Consider the following 10,521-nt stretch of genomic DNA (forward strand, 5'->3'; position numbering starts at 1 on the left):
CAAAAGGCTTTTTGATGCTTTAGACCCAAAAGTCAATACGTTTACGTCTGTTGTAATGATGTAGTTTCGTCGTAGGCTACCCAAATTTGAGTGAAGTAAGACAATGTCGAACGCAGGTATGTCCCGCTTATCATGACCAAGTCGGGATACACATTACTCCACTCTAAATTTTACATATGTTGAAGATCGATAGCTTTTACATCACAGAGTAAAAAAACCAGTTGGATATATTTGGATATACAAGCGTTTGAGAACTCCAAAGTTTCTCTCCTCTTGCCACACGCTTGCAAGGATTTCCCCATAGAGTCTATCGCGAACGAAAAATAATTAATAAAATTTTGCTTGTTTGAGTTTCGTCTGAATTGCAAGCAACACGTGATGCCTCATCAAGGCATAAGAACTTTCGTTTGTAAATACTGCCCAGTTTTGTTTGTGTGAAAATCCAATTAATCGCTGGTTTTCGATGAAAAGGAGCGCCCGGCGATCCGTGTTTTGTAGCTAAGCATGACAAATTGACTTCAATTACTGACGCTCTTTCGTGTAAAAACGTACATCGAACTCAAACAATATATCTAGCTTTATATATATGTTTGACTGATTTGATAAATATTTGAGAACATGTTAGAAGTTTAGTTGGAAATGTGGGAAGACAGCAGAGATATTAAATCAGCAAAATTACGGTAGCACTTTTCAATCAACCCGAATAACAATTTCATTTTGTTGTTTGAGTTCTCAAAACTCCTTGTCTTCTTCATTTTCGCAGTATAAAAGTTCACTATGAAGAAACCGTGATCTTAGTAGCCTTTTAGCGTTGGCAAAAAATTATCGCATCATCTCAGCACAAAAGATGGGGAAAAAAATACTTTGACAAGATTTTATATTGAGAAATTAAAAACACCCACTCGGACTTGAAAGTGCACCCGCTGCATTATGCAAATTAGCTACTTGTACGCGTCAGACAAGCAGAAACAATAAGAAACTGATCGAAAACAGAGTTTAGTTATGATTAAGCATTATTCTGATTGTTCTGAGAAACGCACAAATTAACCGGCGATACCAGAGTAAAGACTTTCATAACGTTTATTCGCAAGTCAAAACAAATGCAAAAAATTACGCGAACAACTAGCGCGAGCAGATCTTACAGCGCGAACTAAGTATGAAGTCCTGTTTTCAGGCAACCTGAAAAACTCACCTTTTCCCATTGCCTCAGAACAAAAATGCACCAAAAACCTTCCTTCTTCATATAGAAGGGAGTTTCGTGGAATTTCTTTAGAAATATAAGTTCCAGTGTAAGTAAGCGGAATCTGCTCGTTTCAGTGGACCGCAATCTACTGCATCACACCTTTTTGCTCGGACCCTGCTCTCTCTCGTCACCAGACCGCTCTCGGCTCGCCCCGCTCGACCGCAGAAACCACACTCGGCTAGCTCGCACTAAACCCAACCGAGAGCCTGTTCGCAGGCTAGAAACAGCACGGTGCATGCCCCGGGGTGCATGCTGTATAAAAGACCTATAAAAGTGATAAGTACGGCTGTGAGCTCTGATGTTGGGTTTCAAAATTCAGCGTTACTTAAATCTATGCTGTCTACGAAGTGAAACTACTCAGTAAACGAGAAACAGACGACGAATTTTTAGTTCTCTCTGCGTCTATCGTTTTTGATGTAGTAAATTTAATTACATGCAAGTCCTTTACCGACCCACTTACTCTGCTTCCAAGCACCAAATAACTGAGTGAAAACCCATCTGAATGCAATGGGTAGGCGGAATATATAGTATCTCTAGGAGCAAAAACTTTGGCGAAGCAATAGTGGCAATTGTTATACTAGAGACTCACGATGTAATCCTTCCAGACAGATTTAAGCGTCTGCTATATATATTTCACGCTTGTAGTGTAACGAGTGGTTCTGAAAGGAAAGTACGAAGTTATCAAGGTTCACAGAAGAAAAGGTAAGGTTAATAGCTATTAACACTGCCCAATTAATAATAAATAGGCAAACGACGTAAAGACTAATTTTGTTCACGAAAATATATTTATATTTGTGCGGTCCAAACACGTGTTGTTGAGAACGCAGGGTCCCACAGGGTTTTAGGGCTCCAGGGCTTCGGGCCTAAGACAGTGGGGCTCCCCCAGGGCTCCACAGCACCTACTTTAAGGCTCCAGGTTCCACTGCAACGGACTGTTGTTTAGTATAGTAGACCGCAGTCCTAAGTTTAACCCAAAATGAAATAAGGGAACAAATGGGGTTAAAAATTCAGCCCCCTTCCATCTTTCTTCTGTCTGGAAATGGCGGGGAAACTAGTCATGTGGCCATTTCTGTTGCCGTTTGCCCGTTTCCAGCAGCCTTTCATTTGTAGCATACGTTTTCGCTTGCCGTCACGTTATCGTAATCTCCGTCTTTTTCCCGAAAACGCGCAGGCTTCAGGCAGTTTTAGAATCACAGCCATTCGAAAATCCTGCTATATCAAAAATAATACAGTGGGAGTTCTAATAAGTGCATCTCGAGAACTGAGAGAAAATTTGCTTGATGCAGCAGCGTGCTTACACAAAATGGGGGCTGAAGAATTATTTGGACACAAATGATAAATCCACAGCGATAATGATAGGGGCGTAAAAACAGCATATTCAACTTGTTCAACTGCCGCTTCCTGATCCTGTTGGTGTTAGTCATTCTGTCTCTTGGCAAGCATTTACTTTACTGTTAAGTGGCCGTGTTTATATTTCTTATGGGCGAGTAGTAAGAGTGTGATAAAAGAAAACCCACATAAAAAGTCACGGGAAACCTAACGATGATTTCACATAATTGTCAGTTCATCATATCAGTCAGGGCATTTTGATTGTTGACTACAAAGTCACGGTTCGGAGTAATAATTAAAATGTTAAGAAATGTGGTTGGCAAGCTATCTCTGCCCCGTCCCGGCACTACGCCGGAAAAATTTGAAAACGGCGTTTTCTCTCTTAAAATAAAATGTTTTCCGTTAACAGTACGCCGAAGAAATTTGAAAACGCAACAATCACTGGTGAAAGAAACGTTAAATTGGACCCTTGAGGGCTGGGGTTAATCCACATGACGTCGTGTTTTCGAGAAGCTTTGATTTCAAATTGTCTTCTGTCCACATTATAAAACCAAAACCCTGCGTTTTCAAATTCTCTCGATTTGAAGAGCGTTTTCGAAAAGCTCCGTTTTCGGTGGACAATGTTTCCGGATAAGTGTGGATGGTAGGCCTAATCATGAAATAAGGCTGCACAAATCAAGTTTCACGCGTCGCTAAAAACATTTTTCAGCCTCGAAAAATCAGCGCAGGAAATTTAAACCTTTCACAGCCCAGAATTTCGCCGGCTTAACTGTACTCCATCCCAGGCAGATTAACTGCTTCAAGGTACCTGGGGATAGTTGCACACTTTTTGACCGCGTTAGAATCTTCAAAATTCCAGCATAGAAATTAATACCATAATTAAAGACTTTCATTCACCTTTGTTCTGCAAGCACACAGAGGGGTTTGTCTCCTCAAAGTCCAAACGAGTGATCGAGGGATGGAAACCGAACTCCTCCGAGCGTCGATTTGGAAGACGGCGAAGAGTCGTCGTTTGGACTTTGAGGAGACAAACCCCTCTGTGCGCTTGCAGAACAAAGGTGAATGAAAGTCTTTAATTATGGTATTAATTTCTATGCTGGAATCCTCCGCAAACACCAACCCCCCCCCCCCCCCCCCCCAAAGAAAAGAAAGCTTCATCGGAAGACACTATTTCTTTGCAGACTTTTCCGCACGCTCGAAGGCTCGCTCGCAATATGGTATTAAAAACTCGTGAATACAAACGATATCAGGTTCTTAACATGTAATAATCTATTTTTATTGGGCAGCGGTAGTCGAGGGAGTATAATGGTTGCTACTCATCTTGTCGCTCTGTTGTATGAAATTTCACAAACGTTTCTTTTTTTTTTCTTCCATACAGATCTCATTTCAAACCAAAGTGTCCTTGATTTGGTTGTCAAGACTTCGTAAAAGAAGCGAAGAACTCACTTCTCTGCTGATCAGAAATCCTTACTTGAAGCTATGTTCGGCAGGAATAGGTTTCCAAGTGGCGATGAAATAGCAACAATGGCTGCACAACTTGACATTGGTATCAGTAAAGTTCAAGTAACATTGTAAATATTTTCGATGCAATCATTATCACTTACAGTTGGATTCCCTTAAAAAAAAAACAAAAACGAATACAAGGCTCGAGCAAGCAAGTCGCATGTGGCACGATGTGATAAAGTATTTTCTTGCAGTTATTTTATGTAATTTCTGTTAGATTCAGAATTTACTCAAGATCACCAATTAAAAGTCCAAAGAAAGCCATAGAAAATGGCTAGAAACTAGACAAATGTCGGAGAAGTATAAGTGCTACATTTACCAACGATTGTAGATAGTGAGTAGCCTAGCATATGTGCAGTTATAAACACAATGACGGCCCCTTCTTTGCGTTTTTGAAGTGCCTGTGAAGAGAATTTACCTACGTTTTGAACGACTAGTAGATTTAAGCTAAAACAGTTTGATTATTCGCTCACGATTCTATGCATGAAAGATATTTCAAGCTCGTAATCTCATTGTTAAATGGAAACACTCGCAAACATTTTGGGTGCTCAAAAAAACTGCGGAAATGCTGTAGAAACACTCGTGTCGTCTACGGTTCATGTTCTCACAGCATTTGTCTCTATACCCCTAACTTTACCCTTTACCTATACAACTCGATAGAAATTAAACTCACATTATTTGTTTTAAGAAGATTTCAACTGTAATTATGACGAAGCATGGTCACCAGGGCCGTTTCTACGCTGGCATGAAACTATCATCTTCGACGTTAGCTTCGTGAGCAAGCTTATCAGTTTAAGATAAGATATTGGTTCGTGAATATCTCACAGGCTGCTTTCTTTGGTCTTATAGAAATGGTTCAATAATCGACGCCAGAAATGGGGGATAGAGCAGGAAAAGGACGCCTTGGACGCGTCCTAACAGTGTCGCGCAATCCTCCCTGGATGCTGCTTCGGTTGTGCTTTTACGCAGTCGTTTCCAGTCAGCTGTGAGGAGGAGCTTCTTCCAGTGCTGCGTCCGCTGTTTGTCTCAAAATTGCCGTCATCTCTCCAGTTCATGCAGCCATTCACAGCTAGCTCCTATACGCAACAGAAGCAACAGCAACCTCCTCCCGTGGCCCGTCCGTTGTTTATTGCAGAAACTGGCCCGTTGCTATACCAAAAGGTTTATTCGCCATTACCTGAACCAGGAAATAGTCTCCCAGAGGAGCAGCCGCAGGCCAAATGCTTTGTTCAACAGGCCGCAGTCCCATCAAACCCTGGGCGCCACTCGCCACAACCAGATGCTGCTGATTTCAGAAGACTGATAGATCAATATCCATTCGTATATTCCTTCGCGAAAGATTTGCCAAACATCTTTGGAAATCTGGAAGATGATGATGTATCAGTTGAATATATAGATAAAGAGATGTCATCTGTGCCACCGTTAGGAGAACGTGCCTCCAGTTTTTATTCCGAAGGAAGGAGATTTAAGTTTGGCAGACAAGACTAATTTAGCTGGAATAATTTTCATCATTATCTCCTGCGAAGAGGAATATTTGCTTCAAAACGTAATAAGGCATTATATGTTTCTGTTTTTAATTAATATTATTTTACTGGTAATCATTCGTCTTCAACATAAGCTAATCAAAAAGACATGTAATCTACTAAGTTATTTGCAGTTGAGTAAAATCATTGAGCCAAGTTTAGTATCCACTTTCATTATATGGCTGTGTCTCACAGGGACTGGGAACAACCAAATTAATTTATTTATTTATCTATTTATTAATCAGTCAGTCACGCTATTCCTCAGTGGTTCACCACCTCCTAAGAAAAATGTGGATCCGCTCCTGATAACCCAACAGTTCCTATAGAAACTAGTAGTACGAAGTCTTATTACCAATTAATCATAAAAATCACAATTTCTGAGAAAACAAGAATAGCCAAGTTAAAATACCTACAAAGGAAATGTAAGCCTTCTAAGGCCACCGCGCCTCCTATCGGCAATTAGGCGCGAAAAACACAAGCGCGCGCGCGCGCACGCACGTAACTACAACTTTGAATGTGATCGGTTGATTTAAACTACAACTTTAAATGTGATTGGCTTATTGAACTGTCCGATAACAACTTGGCAAGTGTATTAGTGGAAAATAGGAGTTTTCTAAAACCAATCACAATCGAGGAAATTGTAATTTTTCTGATTAACGGGGATAGCGCGAGAGTATATAAACAATTAAAACAGCACGCAACTCCCGCGAGTGAAAACTCTTCTCCATTCTCATGAACAAGTTCAAATTCGATAAAGTAGATGAAAGTTTTCGAGAGCCGGGGAAGCATGCAAGAATTCTAATTCAAAGTCCTAACTTAGAGCTTACAAGCTATTTCCAATTTGGTTCAGGCGCGAGTTTTATCGCTAACGAAAAAACCGCATTCTCAAGCGCGACTCAAATATCGAGACTTAATAATGAATTACCCGTGCCGACCGCGCACAACTGATATCAAAAGTGAAACCAATTCGTCATTCTCTAGTCATTCTCTTTCGCTAGCTGAAAATTTCTCTGAACCTTCTAAAAAGGCAGTGCGGACGGTTAATTTGGGAGCGTGAGCAGAATTTTATCAAGTGTAAATCCACGCTAAGAAAGTTTGATTGTTATAATTAAATCTTTCTTTGGGACCGAACAAATAATTCCAGCTCGCACCAAAAACTGTGTTCAAACAGTTGTAATCTGAAGACGTGATTGATTGTCTCAGTTATAGACACAACCGTAGTTGTGAAATTAAAACCTGAAACAAATTAAAATTAAATAGATTCAGGCCTTCCACAATTTCTTAAGTTGTGTAATACACCGCAATTGCGCTGAATCATGTCTTCGTATCTTTCTCCGCAGTTCAAATATATGATTTCTCGTATATATACTTGTAACATTTTTAATCTCACTGCAAGCATACTGTTTGATTCGCAAAATCGTAAATAAAACGATTCCTCCTTTCATCTTTAAGGCGAAAGGAGTTCAGTTTTGTCAGCGTTTATCAGGAAAAAAAGGTTATAAAAAGTTTTGAGTGGGCGGGTGAGAAAATCTATTGTTCTTTTCTATCGTAAAACGGTTTGACCCAGGAAGCCTCAAAGTGAGTTTTCATTAGTTAATCAGTCTGTATATACAATAATTTTTGTAACTTGCAAAGGAAAATAATTGTTTGGTAAGTTAACAGACGGGTGCGATAATCTTTTGTTCTTTTCAATCCACGTTTTTGCCACTTGCAAGGTGAGAAGAATCTATTTGAAGCGAAGCTAATTAAGATGTAAACAATTATGTTTGCCTCTTTGCAAATCTTTTCAATTTGTTAACAATGAAGTTTTAAACACACGCGTTTAGCTTGAGATATAAATGAAGCAACTAACTTGTTTTGATTAGTCTGAAAAAGTTATACCTCGCGTCAATACACGAAATAAGTCTTCTATCATGTCCACTCGTTCCAGAGCAGCTATCAAAAGGGCGCTTTCAGTAGGCCCTGTGAAATGTCAACCGGACTTCTCGGATGAGCCCGGTAACGAAATGGACACCGATTTCACCCGAGAACCGATCTGGAAGACGTCCCGGAGCCATCGTGTAGACTTCGGAGAGACAAACCCATCTATGCAGTTTCGCTGCCTTGCAGCTGGTGAGTAATTGCTGGAACACATCTTTACTTTAATACACTCAGTCAGTTTGTTTTGTGCGCTATTAACTCTGGGCTCAAACGTCGCAACCCACAAATTTTCAGGCTATTTAGACTTCGCAGTTCGTCTTCTGAAGGATTCGCGCCAAATCGATATATGGTTCGCGTCGTCCGAGTTCGCGCCCAGATTATCGAGATTGTCCGTAACATTTACTCTTAAATTCACACTTAAAGAACGAGAAATAGTCAGTGTTCTGTCTTAAACAGTAGTATTAAGCTTTCCAAAAGGTGGCTTCCCGTAGAGTATTGCAGTTTTCTTTAATTTACCGCTTACATCCGGCCTATGGGGAGTGATCTCGCTCAACTTCTCAAAGAAAGTGTGGCTCGCGCGAGCTCAAGATGACGCGAATTCGAACTTGATTAATTAATTGGAAGTAAAACCCTCCGCTACCCGCAGTTCATGTGTAATTTCATTGATTTACTCATCCGCTTATCATTCTGTAACAAAATTTTGTTGCTCTAACTTATTTCGTGATCTGAATTTGCGTGGTTAATCTGTAAGACATCAAACTCGAAATAGATCTCTCAATAATTATATAAATCGCTAGATTACTTAGTGTGTTTAGCTAGTCATTTTTCTTTGGACGGCTACATGTAAATGTTACTAGGTCGGCTATTGTCGATATTGTAAGTTGTCCTTTTTCTAGTGCTTTTGAACTTACCTACACACTGCACAAGCTCATAATAGCATTTGTCGTGATCGTTTTTCCTTTGGTCAATTCACCTACTTTCCGTACGTAATTGTTTACCAATTCTTGTCCGGATAACATTGCAATTTCTTGCTTTACATTTCGCGCGCAGTCAGATTGTTTGAAAGTCGTTTAATCTTTATCGCGCTGTTGATTAGCGCAGCACTAAATTATGTCTGTTTTCTTTCATTTAGATCTCCTTCCCGTAACCCGAATTGAGTTTGATGCAGTGGTCGCGTCTTCGTGCGAGAAGGGAAAGACAATATTTACAGATGATCAGAAAGCAGTGCTCGAGGCGAAGTTCCGAAGAAAGAAGTATCCAGATCCCAAAGAAAAAGTTAAACTGGCTTCAGAACTTGGAATCGGTATCCGCAAAGTACAGGTAAGCTCGTGAACAACTTCTAAAAACATATATAAGCTAACTTAAAAATATTAAATAAGAAGATACGAAGTGGTTTAAGCGGATCGGAAAAACCTGGTCTGTTGTAAGTCATTTGACTTGTTCTGGTTTGTCAACAGCGTGAGTTTTGCAATCGATACCACAGGTTTTGAGATTGATTAGCCAATAATAAATTATAGCAGGTCGTTTACAAAGACTAAAAGGCAATAAAGCCGTCTTGATATGACACATAACTTCTTACAGAAATTTTATATTCTTTTCAAACTCTCAGTCTCGGGTTTATTCTTTAAATATTCTTAAAATTTAATTAGCAAAGTTCAACCTCGCTATTCTCATAATATAGATATTTTTTTATAATATAGATAGGACTCTGCGCACGCTCAGATTGAACATAGCAAAAGTGTGTTTTATTGTTTTTCGCCACATTACGCTTATATCATAAAGCAAATGAGGAAGCCTAAGCCGTTTATTACACTGTGATAAAACACGACGGGCATTTGAGAACACTCAAGAAATGTCCGGAGTGTTTTATCACAGTGTAATAAACGGTTTAAGTTTATATCCATCGGGAAATGTACATGGTTTTTACTTGCTCGCGAGTATAGTCTGCATTAGAATATAAATCAACATAACGTCTTCTAGGTTAAGATTGGAGGACCAACTTTTTGTTTTTAATTAAGTCATAAATTATATCATCTTCAATTTGATCGTTTTTGCTCAAACGGCCGAATTGCGCAATGAGTCAATTAGTTTCAGTCAGGTCAGGTCACAAGTGTAAAAATCTCCCCGAGTCCCCGACGGGATTCGATCCCATGACCGATCGGTATCCCTAGCATATCTTTTGCGATGGAATAGTTGAGTAGGTGTTATACAAAAGAGATATTTCTCAAATTCTATTGTATAAAATCTCGTTAATTTTTTTTTTTTAAATGATTCAATTACGAAAATTCGTTCGCTCTTTCACGTTGGTCACCTTAACCAAGAAATAAAACATCTGGCACGCTCATGTCTAAATTGTTATTTTCTTTGATTTCTAGAACTGGTTCATTAATCGTCGGAGAAAGTGGAAGAAAGAACAAAGAAAAGGTTCCGTGGGCCCGTCTGGGGTCCGCCCAGTCCTTCCAGGGGTGTCTTTGACTCAGACGTCATGTAGGCGGTCATTTAAGAGTACTGTGGGCTTCAGATGCTTCCCGCAGTTCCCTGCGCAGCGCAATGAGGTGCAGAAACATCCACTGCCTACTGCTCCGTTCCTGGCCCCTGTTCCGTTTCCATCAACATCGCATCACGTGACGCAGTCCTTTCAGTCATATACTGCTCGCTCCTCTGGAACACAACGACGTCTGCAGCAGCCTCTTGGTATATCTAGTCTACCTTCAGTCACCGGAAGCGAGCATTTGCCAGACCGACAGGTTTATTCACCATTTCCTGATCCAGTTCAGACCCTGCCTCTGCAGCAGTTAGGGAGCGATCCTCTTGTACGGCAGAGAGGAGCCTCTTCACGTCTCACGCACTATCCTCCGTCTCCAGTGAAACCAGTTGAACCAGATTTCCATCAGCTCCCTGCTGCAGATCCCAGAAACCTCGCTGATGAGTTCCCCTTCTCCTATTCCATCGCAAAGGAGCTGCCACACATCTTTGGAAATACTGAAGACGACCAAGTCCTGG

General features: G+C 40.3%; 1 protein-coding gene across 1 annotated transcript in view; it reads left to right on the forward strand.

Moving 5' to 3' along the window:
* Window positions 1-8,410: 8,410 nt before the first annotated feature.
* LOC149096461 (uncharacterized) overlaps window positions 8,411-10,521 on the forward strand; it is a 2,389-nt gene continuing 278 nt past the window's right edge. The window contains exons 1-3 of the mRNA XM_089280903.1: window positions 8,411-8,846; window positions 9,223-9,256; window positions 9,894-10,521. The exon at window positions 9,894-10,521 is cut by the window's right edge and continues 278 nt beyond it. Of these exons, the coding sequence (XP_089137029.1) occupies window positions 8,629-8,846; window positions 9,223-9,256; window positions 9,894-10,521 (880 nt within the window). The 5' untranslated portion in view covers window positions 8,411-8,628. The remainder of the gene's footprint in view (window positions 8,847-9,222; window positions 9,257-9,893) is intronic.

Source organism: Orbicella faveolata, unplaced genomic scaffold, assembly GCF_042242905.1.
Source record: "Orbicella faveolata isolate gen_17 unplaced genomic scaffold, um_ofav_v1 contig_48, whole genome shotgun sequence".
Classification (NCBI taxonomy): domain Eukaryota; kingdom Metazoa; phylum Cnidaria; class Anthozoa; order Scleractinia; family Merulinidae; genus Orbicella; species Orbicella faveolata.